Source organism: Lissotriton vulgaris, chromosome 9, assembly GCF_964263255.1.
Source record: "Lissotriton vulgaris chromosome 9, aLisVul1.2, whole genome shotgun sequence".
NCBI lineage: Eukaryota > Metazoa > Chordata > Amphibia > Caudata > Salamandridae > Lissotriton > Lissotriton vulgaris.
Genome location: NC_141697.1, coordinates 457,909,489 through 457,926,252, shown reverse-complemented (window position 1 = coordinate 457,926,252; position 16,764 = coordinate 457,909,489). Strand labels below are relative to the sequence as shown.

General features: G+C 43.6%; 1 protein-coding gene across 1 annotated transcript in view; it reads right to left on the bottom strand.

Annotated features, from left to right (window-relative positions):
- Positions 1-16,764, bottom strand: part of AKT1 (AKT serine/threonine kinase 1) — a 441,526-nt gene that overhangs the window by 10,970 nt on the left and 413,792 nt on the right. The window contains exons 12-13 of the mRNA XM_086937905.1: positions 11,489-11,576; positions 3,098-3,200 (exon numbers count right to left, since the gene is read on the bottom strand). Of these exons, the coding sequence (XP_086794031.1) occupies positions 3,098-3,200; positions 11,489-11,576 (191 nt within the window). The remainder of the gene's footprint in view (positions 1-3,097; positions 3,201-11,488; positions 11,577-16,764) is intronic.

Here is a 16,764-nt window from a genome sequence, read left to right as displayed (position 1 = left end):
GGGTAGAGTGGAGTGGCGGAGACGGAGTGGGGTGGGTTGCATGCCCGTAGAGTTGAATAACATAGAGTGGTGTGTTGTAGAGTGGAGTGGGGTAGAGTGTAGTTTTGTACTATTTAGTAGTTTAGAGTGGAGTGGCGTACATTAGAGTGGTGTAGAGTATTGGGGCATAGCGTAAGTTGCCGCGGAGCGGTACTCTGTTGAGTAGAAATGAGTAGAGTACATTGGAATAGTGTTCAGTGTATTGACGTACAGTGGAGAGGTGTAGCGTGGAGGGCATACAGTGGATACGCGTAGGGTAAAGGGACGCACAGTGGAGTACACTGGAACGGTGAAGAGTGAGGTCGCATATAGTGCAGTGGTGTAGAGTGCATTGAGGATAGAATATAGTGGCACACTGTTTAATTGGGTCGAGTGGAGTGTTGTAGAGTGGAATACCGTTCACTGTAGAGAAGTACAGTGGAGTAGCAATCAGTGGAATAGGGTAGAGTGGAGTGGCATAGAGTGGAGTGCCGGAGAAGTTAGTGACATGCACTGGAATAGCGTAATGGAGTGGCATACACTGATGTGGTGTAAAGTGGGGTGGCATACAGTGGAATAGCGTAGCGTCTAGTGGTATAGAGTGGAGTGGTGTACAATACAATAAAGTGGAGAGGGGTGGACTGGAGTGTTGTAAATTGGAGTGGAGTACAGTGTAGCAGCATACAGTGGAGTGCCAGACAGTGACAGGGAAATAGTGGACAGTGGATTGGCGTAGAGTGGCATACAGAGGAATAGGGCAGAGTGAAGTGGTGTAGAGTGGAGTGGCATAAAGTGGAATACCGTAGGGTGGAGTGTAGTAGAGTGGAATAGCATGGAGTGGCATAAACTGGAGTGGCATAGAGTGTACTAGTGTACAGTGGAGTGGCATACAGTGAAATTGTGTAGAGTGGACTAGCATAGAGCGGAGTGGCATACAATTGATTAGCGTACAGCGGAGTGGCGTACATTGTAGTGGTGCAGAGAAGAGTGGAATAGCACAGAGTGGAGTTGGACGGAATGGATTGGCACACAGTGTAATAGCGTAAAGCGTAGTGGTGTAGAGTGTAGTTGCGTACAGTGGAAATTAATAGTGGATTAGTGTGGGGTACAGTGGAGTGGTGTAGGGTTGAGTGAGGTGGAGTGTAATTGCGTACAGTGTAATAGCGGACAGTAGCGTGGTGGGCAATAAACTAGAGTGGGGTACAGCAGAATAGTGTACACTTGAGTGCGATCGCATGGAGTGGTCTAGAGAGTAGTTGCATAGTATGGACTAGCGTACAGTAGAGTTCTGTAGAATCGATTGGTGTAGAGTGGAGTGGCGTAAAGTGGTGTGAGATACAATGTAGTGGTTTAGAGTGCAATTGCATATACTGGAGTGGCGCAGAATGGAGTGTCAGAGTGGAATATTGTACAGTGGAGTTGTGTACAGTGGAACAGTGTAGAATGGAATAGCATACAGTAGAGGGTTATACAGTGGAGTGGCGTACAGTGGAGTGTCGTAGAATGGAGTGGTGTAGAGCAGAAAAGAGTAGACTGTAGTGGCAAACAATGGAGTAGGATTCAGTGGAGTAAAGTACAGTGGGGGGGAATAACATTGAGTGTAGTAGCGTAGAGTGGAGTGACTTGGAGTGCCATATAGTAGAACAGCATACAGTGGAGTGAATTAGAGTGGAGTGATGTACAGTGGAATAGCATAGACTGTAGTAGCGTAGAGTGGAGGGCTGTATAGTGTAATCCCGTACAGTAAAGTGTTGGAGTATATTAAAATAGCATACAGTGGAGTGGCATACAGTAGAACTGGGTAGAGTGTAGTGTCGTAAAGTGAAGTTGCGTAGAGTCGAGCAGTGTATAGTGGAGGGGTGTACAGTGTAGTAGCCTACAAGGCAGTGCTATAGAATGGAGTGCTGTAAAACATAATAGCATACAGTGGAGTGATTTAGAGTGTAGTGGTGTAGATTGGAGTGTGGTAGAGTGGAGTGGTTTAGAGTTTAACAGCATGGAGTGACGTAGAGTGGAGTGAGGAACTTGAAACAAATATAGCGTGAAAGTGTGTGAACAGGTATAATGTGCCAGGAATATGGATTAGGAAGTATAATTTCTCATTTTTGGTAGTAGGTGTAAATAGTGTGTCAAAGTTACAAGTGTTAAAATACTTAGTAATATATTGTACCGTGGTAAACTGCAGTACCTTCGTGGTACATGCTGATAAGAAGGTAGTATCAGATTGACTAATGGGTCTTTACAAAACATTAAAGGCAGCCATGTAGTTTTCGGCACACTTTTGCAGTGTTCTGTATTAGGCCTTATATGTAATTGAGTATTAGGTTTCATTGTTTTTCCCTACCTAGTACCACTTTATTAAAGTGAATGCATTAGAGAAATGTATTTATAATGTTTTCATATATTCTACAGCAATTTAGGGAGAACTGCACATTTTTTTCTAGTATTTTTTTTATAAGGAGTGCTGTAATTTATAGGTATCATTGCTGTACTCTGTAGACTTTTGGACCTCTGAGTTCCATACCATATAAAGAACTCAGCCTTATTCCTCTATACAGTTAAGTAACACCTCAGTGACTTGCAATAAGTTTATAATGTATGGCAGGGGTATTTTATCTCTTATATTAATTACAGTTTATTAACACAGTTCAGAGTAACGAACCTGTGAAAACAATGTTTATTGCCTCACAGATTACATTTTCATTGAATTTACGCAGGGAAACAACTCTTCGTAGTAACAAAGTCTATTCAAGGCGATTTTACCTCACTGCATCAATTTAAACCCTTGCATCCTTGTTTTGGTTTAATACCTTTTTGAACAACATAAATCCACAGGAACTCTTCCCGGCATAAACCATATTTGTAGAAGTGCAGAATGTAAGATGCTTTTTATTACCACTGTTGAGGGTGGGAGGGACATCATTACCCATTGGAGACTTCCACTCTTATGAATCAAGGCCCCGCCCCATACAACAACGGCAATTAACAACCTATTACACTCTGCGCAATAGCTTAGTCGTACACACTGAATAACATGCACAAGTTAAAATGTTTCACTGAATGCAAATGGGCTACATACCTTGGTCTGGTGGAGTGATTGTGATCATCTGTGCTGTAAATTCTTCATCAAAATACCTAGTATCTATCTCAGATGTAACCTGAGGCTTAAATGGAGCTACAAGCTGGAGAAACAAATAAAGAAAAAAAGATAAAATGCAGAAACGTATAACATGATTTACCATGATATAAACTGGCACGGTGTCTGTGGGCCAGACAGCCTGCATCTGTGGGTACAGTCAACATCTCACACACAGCTTCCTCCAATCACACCCCCCTGGAGCAACACAAGGTTATTTCAAGTGGTTATTAAATTGGGAGCTTATTTTAAACTACCCACTGTAGTACGATAGATCTAGTGTGTTTAGCATTTAGCAGGTTAATAATCTGTGTTGTGTGGAAGATACATGGTATTAAATTTGACACGGGATGGTATTAGTGGAAAGAGGAGCGATGTATAGTTTTGGTTGGCTAGATTTCTTCACACCCTTGCTTTTATTTCTTGTAGAGTACTTCTGTTATTTATAGCTTTTTTATCTTTAGTTGAAACTGACATCAAAGTGTGGCAAGAAACTGCTAAAGGACGGCAGCCCTTCACTTAAACTACCAGCCCCATTATAAAATTGCGCGTCCTGTGGCATGTTGGGTGAAATGCACGGTACCTTTGTTTTAACTCTTTCAATACTAATAAATAATTTCTAATAAAATCGTGCAGTAATCGGACATGAATTAAAATATTAAGGCGACGGCGAGGCACGGTTTTTGTTTTTTATCTAGAACAACTATAGAAAGGACAAAATAATCTTTTTATTGATTGCAAATGGATGACGTATGGGTGTTTCTGTTCGTTGATGAGAAAATCATGCCTTAACTAAGGTGGCCTATTTTCAAGGTATCCCCACCTTCTAGGCAAGAATAGGCAACGTGTACCAGCAAGACATACTTTTCTAAAAGGGACTTAAGGGTTTCAATTGATGGACCTATGTTAATCGCACGAGTTGTCAGAGTAAGTACTACACTCTGTGATGTGCGGAAACTACAGAGCATGCAAGCAACCCGATATTCATATACTGGTAAAAGCAGTTAGCGTCAAACATAGGAATCACGCAAGATGGAAGGATAAGATAAATTATGAAGTGGTAAACGGTGATCTGCACAACTGTCAGTTCCGTTTATTTCTTCTGTCTCCATTGCTTCCTTTTCTACCAGATCAGGCACCCAGTTTGCAACTTAGCCGAGGGCGCGGCCAAGCAGATAAAGTGCTTCTCTGAATGTCCAGTAGATGTCAGGGTTGCTTCATAATTATCAAGCAATATAAATTGTCCGCTGAGAGCTCCCTTCGTGCGCTCGTCCAACTTCCTGCAAAATATTGGGATTCAACGTAGCACTCCACATATCTCTGCTCCACAGACTTGCACAGAAATGGTGGGCCAAATTTATCAACACTTTGCGCCAGTGCAAAGGCTTCAAAAGTGACGGAAACCGGAACAAAGTGTTGATTTGGGATTTACTTACTAGTGTAAAACGTACATTTCGTTTTCTGAGTCATATACACTGAGAATCTAAGAACTCCTCTTTGGTATTCTTTTCTTTCATTTGAAGTCATGTGCAGGAAAAGAAAGACAGCCCACACGTGTTTCGCCCGGGGCCATAAAAACCAGGGCTTTCTCAAGGCAGGAATTCGTATGGAGTATGAGAGAACGGTGCACAATAGTATGCGGTAATCACTGGGTTCCAACTGCGGTCCAAATGCAAATAAAAGAAATTAGTACCAAAGATGAGTTCTTATTTTCTCAGTGTATATGACGCAGAAAACTAAATGTGGGGATTCTACTACCCCCGAAATCTGCATTCAGAAGTGCATAAAACCAATCACACGACGCACTACTTGGATCCAGGTGGTATCTGGGTGAAACCACCATTTTGGTTTTTGCCACAACCCATAATCAGGTCATGACCTTTTGTGTGTGAACTCTGGTAACACCCACCAACTTAACCACTAGCTTAAAACTTAGTTTGTGCAGGAAAGTTGCACTAAATTCACACAAAGTAGTGTTCTGCTCTGCTTTGCATCAAGAGGTCATCCCATGGGTGGTGCATCAGCTTTCCCATGCTACCTCACGGTTTCTGACCCCAAGCTCCACCTACTGACTTTTGTAGATCGGATTTTGCACCAAAACAATAAACCTTCTTGAGACACTAAGCAGGAGAAAAGTTTTATTTCTCAATTTGCATGAAGCCTGCGGTGTCCAACACGCATAGGTCAAAAAGCCCAAACAATATGTTATGGCCTAGCTTTGCTTGAAGCGTTCTAGGGAAAAATCAACTTTTTCACCCAATAGGCAAGATCTATCAAAGGCATTTCCATAGTGGATGCCTGCACATCTCCACAAAAACCTGGCAACAAAGCACTACACTAGTGCCGAGTGCTCACCCCAAACCATCTGTAGTATCCAGACCAGCCCAAATCACGTGGCTGGCGGCATCCGGACCAGCTTTAATGGTTTGAGCCAAGGAGGCCACAAACGTTTTGAGGACTGCTAACAAGATCTGGTGGCCATGTCTCAGAGGGGGTGCATGCAACGGCCTAGAAAGCAATCTGTGTTGACTGACCTCAGGGCAAAGTTGGTTGAAGAGAACATTTGTTTCCAAAATGCCTCAATCCGTTTCGAATCTCTGGCGGGGCACAGAGTATGGGGGAAATTAATTTGGATTCACCGTCCTGGTGGAAGCCTGGACCACCAAACACTCCGGAGTAGGATGCGGTGTAAGAAAATCACAGTCACTGGGTGCTGGTCAGTGGTGCCCGGCCACCTGTCCCTTCATCAGTAGACAGGAGCAGGGCTTCGACCAAGTGCCCTTTACAGTGTCAGTATGGGCTTCATTGGGAGTAAGGGCTCAGCCAGGGAAAGGAGACTCCGGCTGCAGATCTGCATCAAGGATGTTTGTCTTAACCTCAACAGAAGGGAGTTGTAGTCCCCGGACCACAGCACTGCGTCTGACGACTACACCAAAAGAAGCCCTCTCTTCCACTGGTGGCCCAAGGGGGACATTAACCCTGTGTCAGAGGAAGTATCAAGTCCACTGGCCTCCTGTAAAACCATGTGTAAACTGTCATCACCAAAATGTGGGTGTAAATCCTCCCCATAATCACCATTGCTTTGAGTGGTAGCAAACTCTTGTCGGAATTGGAACCACAAAGGTGATAGAGTTTCTGAAGACTGCGCTGTGGTAGTAGGAGTACATTGTCTCAATCAGGCGTACAGGAACCGGGGGCACAGAAGTGGAGCGGGAGCGGGAACTCGTTTGGGGCGGAGACAGATTCAGCTCAGGGGCAGACACCGGAGTCAGCAGCAGATACTCCTCCTGCATCTGCGACTTCTGAGCAGTGTTAATGAAAGAGGGACCAGTGCAGATATTGGTGCAAGAATGTCTGCACTGTAGTTGGTGCAGAATCCGAGTCGGATACCCGGGTCTCAGATGGCGCAGAGGATGGATCTGCCGGAAGTAACCCGACTGGAGGCTGCTGTGGATACTTGGGGCTAGAATGCGCACAAGAGGGACTCAGAAGAGTGCCAAAAATAAGCGGCATAGCATCCTTAAAGAACCCGACCTTGTACGGCATCAGCGATGGCCTGCAGAACTCAGGCGCACTGGGATCAACTGTGGGATCAGCTCCTCAATTGGAGATCGCGAGCAAGATTGAGTGGCAGCTTGATACCTTTGCGACTGCCCTTTAGATAGAGAAGGGTGGGATGGGGCCAAGTTCCACTTCACAATCTTGTGTTCTCTCTTTAACTTTGACTTACTGGATGACTTTGACTGAGAAGGCCAGTCACGGGATTGGCCTTGAGACTGGGAATGGCTCAGTGCCCTCAATTTGGAGCGGGACTAACACAAGGTTATTAACTTTTTTTGATGATCGGCGACATACAGCTCCACTTCATGGTCCCTATTTGCCTTCGAGTGAATGAGGTCATGTTCATGACACAACTTCGAGTCGTACCCAAAGCTCAAAAACTAGAGACACCTCATGAGAGTCCATCACCAACATCTACTTTCAACTGTGAAGGCATGGTTTGAACCTTTGCAGTTTTAGGTGGGGACATCATTCCTTGCACACTGGAATTCAATTTTAAAGACGGTCAACTGACGTAAAAGGGAGCAGAGTCCAGATTCGCATTCGAAGACGTGGAAAGAAAGGACATCGGCATGCAGGGGTGGTGCTTATATGCAGCTCGATTCTGTATTCTTTCAGCAGAGCATGGGCTGTGGCCTCACAACTTTGCAGAGCTTTTGCCTGAGATATTTATTTTTAGCATTTGTTAAGCGCGAACAATTGCCCGCAGGCGTCTCGGCGCTGTACTTTTATTTACTCTCCTGTATGGTCTCATGAAGTTGTTTAGAGGTTAAATAACCAGGTTTTCAGTTTCTTCCTGAAAGACATTAGGTTTGGGCTGGAGCGTATGAATTGCGGGACTGTGTTTTATAGTTTTGGGCCGGCCACTAGGAAACGTCTGTCTCCCCAGTTGACCAACCTGGTCCGAGGCACCACCAGGTCGTTCTGTTTTGCTGAATGAAGTGTCCGAGAGGGAATGTATGGAACAAGATGGTCTCTCAAAAATTGCGGCGCTTGATGATGTAATGATTTGTAAACAATACACAGTGTTTTAAATTTAATTCTGTTCCTAACAGGGAGCCAGTGAAAACTTCTCAGAGTTTCAGCTATAGGCTTAAATTTAGGAGTATTTGAGAGAAGTCTGGCAGCCGCATTTTGGATTACCTGCATTTTCTTAATAACCCTGGCTTGGGCGTTGGCAAACAAGCCATTGCAGTAGTCCAGTGCTGATAGGACAAGAGCGCTAACAAGTGTCTTGCCTACATTTGTGGGAAGGAAAGGGAGAATCTTCCTGACCAGGCGTAATTTGTAGAATGCTGTGGCGGCAGTCTGATTGGCATGTGCCATGAAATTTAGGTTGTCATCGAAGATGACGCCCAGATTTCTTACCTTTGTGGCAGGTTTGGGCACGGCTCCGAAGGATGATGGCCACCATACTGGGGACCAGCTGGGACTGAGATGGCCAAGAGTGACCACCTCCGTTTTGTCGGAGTTTAATTTCAAACAGTTTGCTGACATCCATTGTCCAATGGCCAGCATACCTATTTTGAAACTCTCCGCTACTGTTTCCCCATCGTTTCTGACACCCAGAATCAGCTGAGTATCATCTGCATATGAGGTAAGGTTCATCCCGTGCGCTTTGATGGTCTTTGCGAGGTCCGACACATAGATATTAAAAAGTGTCGGACTAAGGGATGAACCTTGAGGTACCCCACATGGCAGTGATAGTTCAGCAGATTCAAATTGACCCAGAATCACAGCCTGGGATCTCTCCGTCAGAAATGATGCCAGTAGATTTTTTGCTTGGCCTTGCACGCCCATTTTTTCGACACGGTCGACTAGGATCTTATGGTCAACCGTGTCGAAGGCGGCTGATAAATCTAGAAGCACCAGTAGTGCAGTACCACCTTGGTCTCTGATTAGCCGGATATCATCTGCCGCTTTAATGAGTGCTGTTTCCGTCCCATGAAACTTACGGAATCCAAATTGTGTCTCATCGAGCAGGTGGTGTTGCTCGATGAATTCTGTAAGTTGATTATTCATGGCCTTCTCTACTATTTTAGCAAGAAACGGTAGGTTAGCTATAGGCCTGTAATTTTTCAGATCGGTTTTATCGAGGCCGGGTTTTTTCAGGAGAGGTTTTAATAAGGTCTTTTTTAAATGGGTGGGGAAGATGCCAGTTCGAAACATTATATTGCATATTTGAGTTATGACTGGAGTCACAATGTCCATAAGTGGGCGAAGAGTGTTCAGGGGACAGGGATCTAGAGCTGATCCAGATTTGATGGTTTTAATAATGTCTTGGATTTGATCTTCAGTGATTTCAGTAAAGCAAGATAGATTGTTGCTTATGAGTGGGATATCCATCTGTTCGATATTTTGATTATCACCACGGTTAAATACTGAGAAAATATCGTTCACTTTGTTAAAAAAGAAGGAGGCCAATGAGTCACAGAAATTTTTTGAACATGGGGGGTTCAAATCTGGGACACATCCCGCCAGCTGTTTAGTTATTTCGAAGAGCTTTTTGTTTGAATTTTTTGCGTTTTCGATTTGCTCAGTATAATATTTTTTCTTGGTCTCTGTAATCAAGTGCTTATATTGGGTTAAGAGTTCTTTATACCTCTTTTTATTTTCATTGTCATAATTTTTTCTCCACTGTCTTTCTTGGTTTCTACATTGCTGTTTGAGTTTTTTAAGCTCCTCGGTATACCATGGGGCCGAAGGGGAACTTCTATTCCTAGACATCCTTTTTATAGGTACTAATTTATTGGCGGCCTGGTCCAGCCATGCTTGATATTGTTCAGTGGCAGTTTCTGGGTTATTAGACAGTGTGGGTTTTGAGTTATCTAACTCGTCCCTAAACCTGGGAATGTCAATGTCTTTCCACACCTTAAACGATTCTTGTTTGAGGGCTGGTGTTGTCACGATAGATGTGTTGTTAATTTGTATCGTGGCCAGTACCAGATGATGATCGGTCCAAGTCATAGGCAGGACATCAGTTACTCGCAAATTCTCAAGATTGGTAAATATTCCATCTAGGGTGTGTCCTGCATTATGAGTAGGTCCCTTCACCAGTTGGGATAGACCGAACACCTCCATTTCCGACTGCAGAGATACAGTGTCTTTGTCTTCACTACAGTCCAAATGGAAATTGAAGTCTCCCAACAATGTTATGGACTTATCAGTAACAGAGGCTTCCAGAAAGGTGGCGACTTCTTTAAGGAATCCCGAACGGATTTCTGGTCGTCTGTATAATAGTATGCCTCTAAAGTTGTAGGAGGGGGACAGGTATATATCAAATTGAAAAGCCTCACATGTCGTGGACGGAATTGCTGTGGTACGAATTTTTAATGTATCACGAGCAATTATGGCGATCCCCCCTCCTCTCTTACCAGATCTGTCCAGCCTGTAAGATTTATATCCTTTTGGGACGGCTATCACGAGGTCTGGGTCTGATGCTTTGTCCAACCAGGTCTCTGTCAGGAACATTATATCGATGTTCCTGTCTTTCAGTACATCGGCCGTTTCTTGCCTGTGTTTAGCCAGTGATCGTACATTAATAAGGGCTATGATAAACTTTTGCGTTGTCTGGTTAAGGCTATCGCATCCGACCGTTTTGTTTAGCAGGGGGATGGACATCTGACAATGCCTGCAATTCAATGTGGTCATAGATGATATACAGTCTGGGTTATACCTACTTCATCCTATCACCACCTTGGCCATTTTCAGAGCATGAGGAAAGAGGTTGGAAAGCCACGCTCCTGGAATCGGTGAGCCAGGGCATGCAATCATGACCAGGTAGAACAGGTTGGTAGCAGACTGCGAATGCCGCTATGCATGTTCTGCTGACAACCTGTAGTGTCTTTATTATTCCTAGGTGCAAAGTTGCAACTTGTTGGTCATGCTGAGACCAGATGTAAAGCTGCAGCATTGCAAATGGTACTGTGACAACCCTCACTGTGTGCTGCAGGTGAAAGTTGCTAGACATATGCATGATTACACTTATAGGAAACAGCTGCCTTCCTCAGTTCATACCACAATCAAAGCAGTTAATTTCTAATACATCACAGTAAGCCAAATATATAATCCGCCTAATAATACCAAGGCTCTATGTCTATTTAAGTTTGGGTTTCGGAGATTGCAGGGTACAGTCTAACATGTTTAAATTGGAGATCCTCCTCTTTGCTCACAGAAATGTGTTTTGCCTTCAATCGACATACTCCGACCGTCTGTGTGGTGTAGAGTTGAAAACATTACTATGCAAATCACATATCTTTAATAATACTTTTACACTTATTGCACACTGGCAGTAATGAAGCTCACACAACATGTAGACGTCTATTTCTATTGCTCAGAATCCACTTTACTGTGAAAGATATGCAAGTAGAAGGCACTGGCAAAATCAATCAGCCTGAATTTAATGTGCTGACAACGCATTGAAACACCGTTCGTGATTGTGTTTTCACACATAAGCATGAGCTATTGAGTTTGCCAATGCTTGTTAAAGAGTGCTGTTTGCTTTTTGTACAAGATGTGCTACATCTAAGTTGTTATGTGTTATTCAAACACTACAGAAGCCCAGAGTAATTTAAAAAACACCACACCTATAGTTATGTGACTCAGTCATACTAGGTTCCATATGACAAACAAAAGCATTCTCAGTGTAGCTGTTAAAATGTACTACAATTGTATTGCTAACTTATTTTCAGAACTAAACATTATCCTAGAAATTAGACCCTTGTAATGTGACGTGAACATTCATTATGACAAAGGAATGAAAAAAACAGGTACCTTTCTCTCATACACATCTTGCCATATAATGCCTTCAAAAAATTTATGCTGCATGATCTCTTTAGCATCGTCAGGACCACCACCTAACCTGTTAAAAAAACATGCAAAACAAAGTTTTAGAAGCTTGCTCTGAAATGTTAAATTAGTCACAATGTCTTGAATTTTTATTATTTTTAAGTGCAACATTATGAAAAATGTTTACGGAAAGAATCAGAGTGTACAACAAAATGTACAATCACATTAATGATACCCACCTCGTAACAATCATTCATACTGTTTCGAAGACAGATTACCTGTTTAGTAAGAAGCATTTTGTGTGTTTGAGGCACTAGTATTTATTTGTTGCTTTAATCTAGAGCATAGATCAGAGCAGTTCAGCAATCGGTTCACTACACTCATTGCTGTCCTGGGACCAATGCAGTTACACCTATTGATCTGGTAATGTGTATGAATCTTCCCTAGAGAGAATTATTAAACTAAACATGCAATAACGTTTCATTTGATGCATTATGGTTATAGCCTAGAATCTTAGACTAGAGTCTAAGTTAGAATTGCAATGTCTTACAAGAGGGGACGGTCTGCAACACAATACAATGAATGTAGCACTGTGTCAAGGCAGGCAGGGGACTAGAAAGGAAGAAATGTGTTCATCATATGGTGTGCAGCCAAAGTAGGTTTTCAACCTCATTGAAAGAATAAGAAGTGATAGGAAATTCCAAAAAGAGGTCCTCAGTTACCAAAAGTGTGACATCTGGTAAAGGTAGAAGGAACATTCTGACTATTGATATAATAACATGCAGTATGCCTAGGATATTTCGCTTCCAATGTTACAGCCAGTGCTACATTAAGGCAACAGTATGCAGCTGCCTTATGACGCCACCACAAGAGGGCACCAGATTGCAACGACCCCAAACATTTACCTTGCTGCTGGGGGTCAGAGTAAACGAATTACAAAATCTCGTGATAGCTGGGACTCCAAAAGTATATGCACTTGAGTCGGTTATTAGTTAGTGCATTTGGTGGGAAGGAGTACAATTATAATGTAACTAAAAGTGTGGGGGCTTGGCCGGCATGTATAGTCTACCCCAGGGGCTGGGGTAGACTATACATGCCGGCCAAGCCCCCACACTTTTAGTTACATTATAATTGTACTCCTTCCCACCAAATGCACTAACTAATAACCGACAATGAGTTTGTGCCCTGGTTGGATGACATCTTGGGATAAAGATAGATGCTACCAGCATGCTGATAGCAGATGATGGCTGGTTTTGGTACCAGATCACCAATGTTCGCTACACGACAACGGATGAGTATAAACTACGGAATGCTTCCATTTATGTATATCACACTTAATGAACCATGAATCTTTGTGGTTTGTATCCAGGTATTCATCAATACTGCATTTATTTGTTTATTTATATTCTTGTAGCGCGCCTGAATCAGCCCCGAAGGGGTATCTCCGCGCGTAGCTTCTGTATGAGTCGAAAGAGCTTATTGAGGGAAATGGCAGTGTAGGGAGCAGAGGAGAATTAGTCTTGGGTAAATAGGAATGTTTTTAGTTTTTTCCTAAAAGAAAATAGATTAGAGATATGCCTCAGTTGAGGTGGGAGGGAGTTCCATAGCAAGGGGCCTTTGAGAGAGGGCGCTCGGCCACCCTGTCTCGCTCTGGTGACTTTGGGTACATGCATCAACATGGTGTTGCTGGAGCGCAAAGCACGTCCAGGAGAGTAGGGGACAAAAATGTCTTTTAAGTATTTGGGACCGGACGCATAAATGCATTTATGCATTATGCAGCAAAGTTTGAAATTGACCCGTTGTTGCACTGGGAGCCAGTGAAGGTGGGAAAGGAGAGGGCGTGACGGGGTACGGGGGGGGGCATTCAAGATGAATCTTGCTGCGGTGTTCTGCACCACCTGCAGTCTGCATAGTTGTTCTTGGTTGGCGGAGATGAGTAGACCATTGCAATAGTCTACCCACCCGAGTACTAGTGCCTGTACCAGCGTTTTCCTGTGGGTGTCTGGCAGGAAGGGGAAAATGCGCCGTAGAAGACCAATTATTCGGAAGCACGTTCCCGTGACTTGACTGACATGGTCTTTTAGAATCAGTGTTTGGTTCAGGCGTACTCCCAGGTTTTTGATGGTCTGTTTGGGCGCAGGAACAGGTCCTAGCTCAGGTGGCCACCATTCCGGAGACCAGAGCAGGGTGGCCCCTCCAAACAACATGACTTCGGTTTTAGTCACATTGCATTGGAGGAAGTTCTGGGCCATCTAACCTGCCACAGCTCTCATGCCATTTTGAAAGGATTGCATGACTGCAGGTGTGATAGTTTGGAAGGGAATCAACAGCTGGGTGTCGTCAGCGTAGGAGATTGGGGAGAACCCGTAAGATCTTATAATCTCCGCTAAGGGGGCCACATATACGTTGAATAACGTGGGGCTCAGGCATGAGCCCTGTGGCACACCCTTAGTGAGCTTCCTACAGATAGATTTATGGGAGCCTAGTTTGACACCCTGTTGTCTATCTGCAAGAATGCTTTCAAGCCACGCAAGGGCGGTCCCTTTTACTCCCACTCCCTTCAAGCGGTCGAGAAGGATTTTGTGCGACACCGTGTCTAAGGCAGCGGACAAATCCAATAGCACCAGAATCACTGAGCTCCCCCTGCCACGTGACATTCTGATGTTATCTGTCACTGACAAGAGGGCTGATTCGGTGCTATGGTTGGGCCTAAAACCAGATTGTGAGTGGTCTAGGCCGCCCGCTGCCTCGATGTAATTAGACAGGTGTGCGTTGACATGTTTCTCGGCCAGCTTGCTGAAATACGGTAGGAGGGAGATGGGCCGGAGGTTGGAAAGCTCCGTCCAGGGGAGAGCCGCGTTCTTACGGATGGGGTTCACCACCGCTCTTTTCCATTCAGTTGGAACATATCCCTTCTTCAGAGACTGATTAATTACATCTTGGATGTGTGGACCTAACAAGGTACTGAGGGAGGTTAGGGTTTTGACAGGGATGAGGTCATCCGGAGACCCGGATTTTACATGGGTCATTAGTGTGAATAGCTCTTCATTGTTGATAGGAGGGAATGTGGTCAGCGTGAGGTTAGTGTTTTCGGTAGGGGGAGAACAGTCAAGAGTGTCATTGCCTATTTGAGATGCTAAGATTTTGTCATAAATGGATTCTATTTTATTTTCGAAGTATAAGGAGACTTCATCGCATAGACTTTGTGAGAAGTCATCTGGACTTACGCAAGCCGTAGGCTTAACAAATGTTTCAAGGATCCTATAGAGTTCCTTAGCGGAATTGCCGGCTTCCGTAAGCTGTTGGGCAATGTTGTTTTTGCGGGCAGCTTTAATATGTTTGTAGTAGTTTGTTTGGGCTGCACGGTATGCCTTCTTGTTATCCTCTGAGTGTGATTTTCTCCATCTCTTCTCTATCCTCCTACATTCTTGCTTCTCTTTTCTGAGAGCCTCGGTGTACCATTTTTCCTGTTTAGCCACAGGGAATTGTTTAAAAGTTTTCAAAGGAGCAATTTTGTCAATGGCTACCGTAAGAGATTGCTGAAACATAGTTGAACTATGTTCTACTTCCTCAGTGTCTTTAATGTCAGGTTTTTCCCATACCTTTTGTAATGCCTCCAGTGTAAGTTTGTGCCACTGTCTACGCATAGTAGGGGGTGAGGATTTCTTATAGGAGCCTTTATTGACTTTAAAAATAGTGAATTGTAATAAAAAATGATCGGACCAATCTAATTGGGTAGGTTCGTAACAAGATATATTGTCAAAGTTGGTATATATCAGGTCAATACAGTGTCCACCTTCATGTGTGGGACCCTGGTTCATTTGTGTGAGGCCAATGGTTGCCAAATCAACAGACAAACTTTTGGCCCCCGTGGATTCAGATTGGTCGGTATGTATGTTAAAATCTCCTAGGAGAAGGAAGTCCTCATTGGCTCGTAGGTGTGGGCCTAATATCTCTAAAAGAGATATAGAAATCTGGGGCATGTGAGTGGAGGTCTGTATATAAGTGCTCCCTTGCTGGTCTTTCAGTTAGGGAAAGTAATTCTATAGACCATTATTTCCAATTCTTTGCAGCATTGTTTATCTAGAATATCCAATTTGAGATAGTCTTTATAGATAATAGCGATGCCGCCACCTGTTTTTTCAGGGCGGTCTGAATGGTGGAGTTTGTATCCCGTTGGCACTCCCAGGGAAATGGCGGATATCGTGTGGGGCTTTAACCAGGTTTCGGTAATAAAACAGATGTCTGGAGTCAGGGAGTGTATCAAATCCCAGATCTCTATTTGGTGTTTAGGCATAGATCGCACATTAATGAGGATACAATGCAAGTCATCAGGTGACATACTCGGTTTGTGTGAGTCAATGGATTTCATGGAGGAGTAATGGCATTTTTGGCATGAAAAGGGTCCTTCAAAACAGGGCCTCTTATCATCCATGTAACAGGGGGAAGTGGGCTGCCTTAATTGTAGTATGGAGGAAGCCTCATACCTGATGCGTGTTGCGGCGCGGGCAGGCGGCATGGTGCTGAAACCGCCACCACGTCGACGCGTCCTGTCGCGGACGCGTCGACGTGCATCCATTCATAAACTTTATTCGATTGTTTGTAAAAAATCATAAAAGTATACAAGTTAAAACATGGCACACGTAAATATTACAACAGGGGGAGTACATATAACATTACTTAATAGGTAAAACATAGACTAGCAGCAGTAGTTATAATGAACGTGTGACTGGAAAACCATACTTTTTCTTGCGGTAATAGATTTTAAAATAAAGGTTGCGGTAAAGAAACATAAATCTGGGGTGGCTAGTGAAAATAATAGTTTCATAGCATTTCCAGTAGTGAACACAGAATATTTCTTAAAGAACGGCTTAAGATAAAAAATACGCAGGGATTTATACAAGGGACAGATTAGCAAGAAATGCAGAGTACTTTGCTTAGTTGATCCGTCACAAGGACAAGGGGCGGCAGAATGATTTTTCATCGTTGGAAATGCCACCAAATTATGTACAATGCCAAGTCTAAATCTTGAAAGGACAAATTGATGGGACAGTCTGGTAATGGCTTTGAGGTACATGGGTAAACCAGGTCCTTCATCTTTATTGGAATAATAAAAGGCATGGGTTGAGTAGTCTCTAGTTTCTACTTTACGCTTATTAAGTTTGACCCTCAGAAATTCACCTTTAACCTCCTGTTTGGATAGAGTGGTTACACTTGTAGGGTCTTTACATGCATCCATATCGTAAAGTTCATTGAAGGTT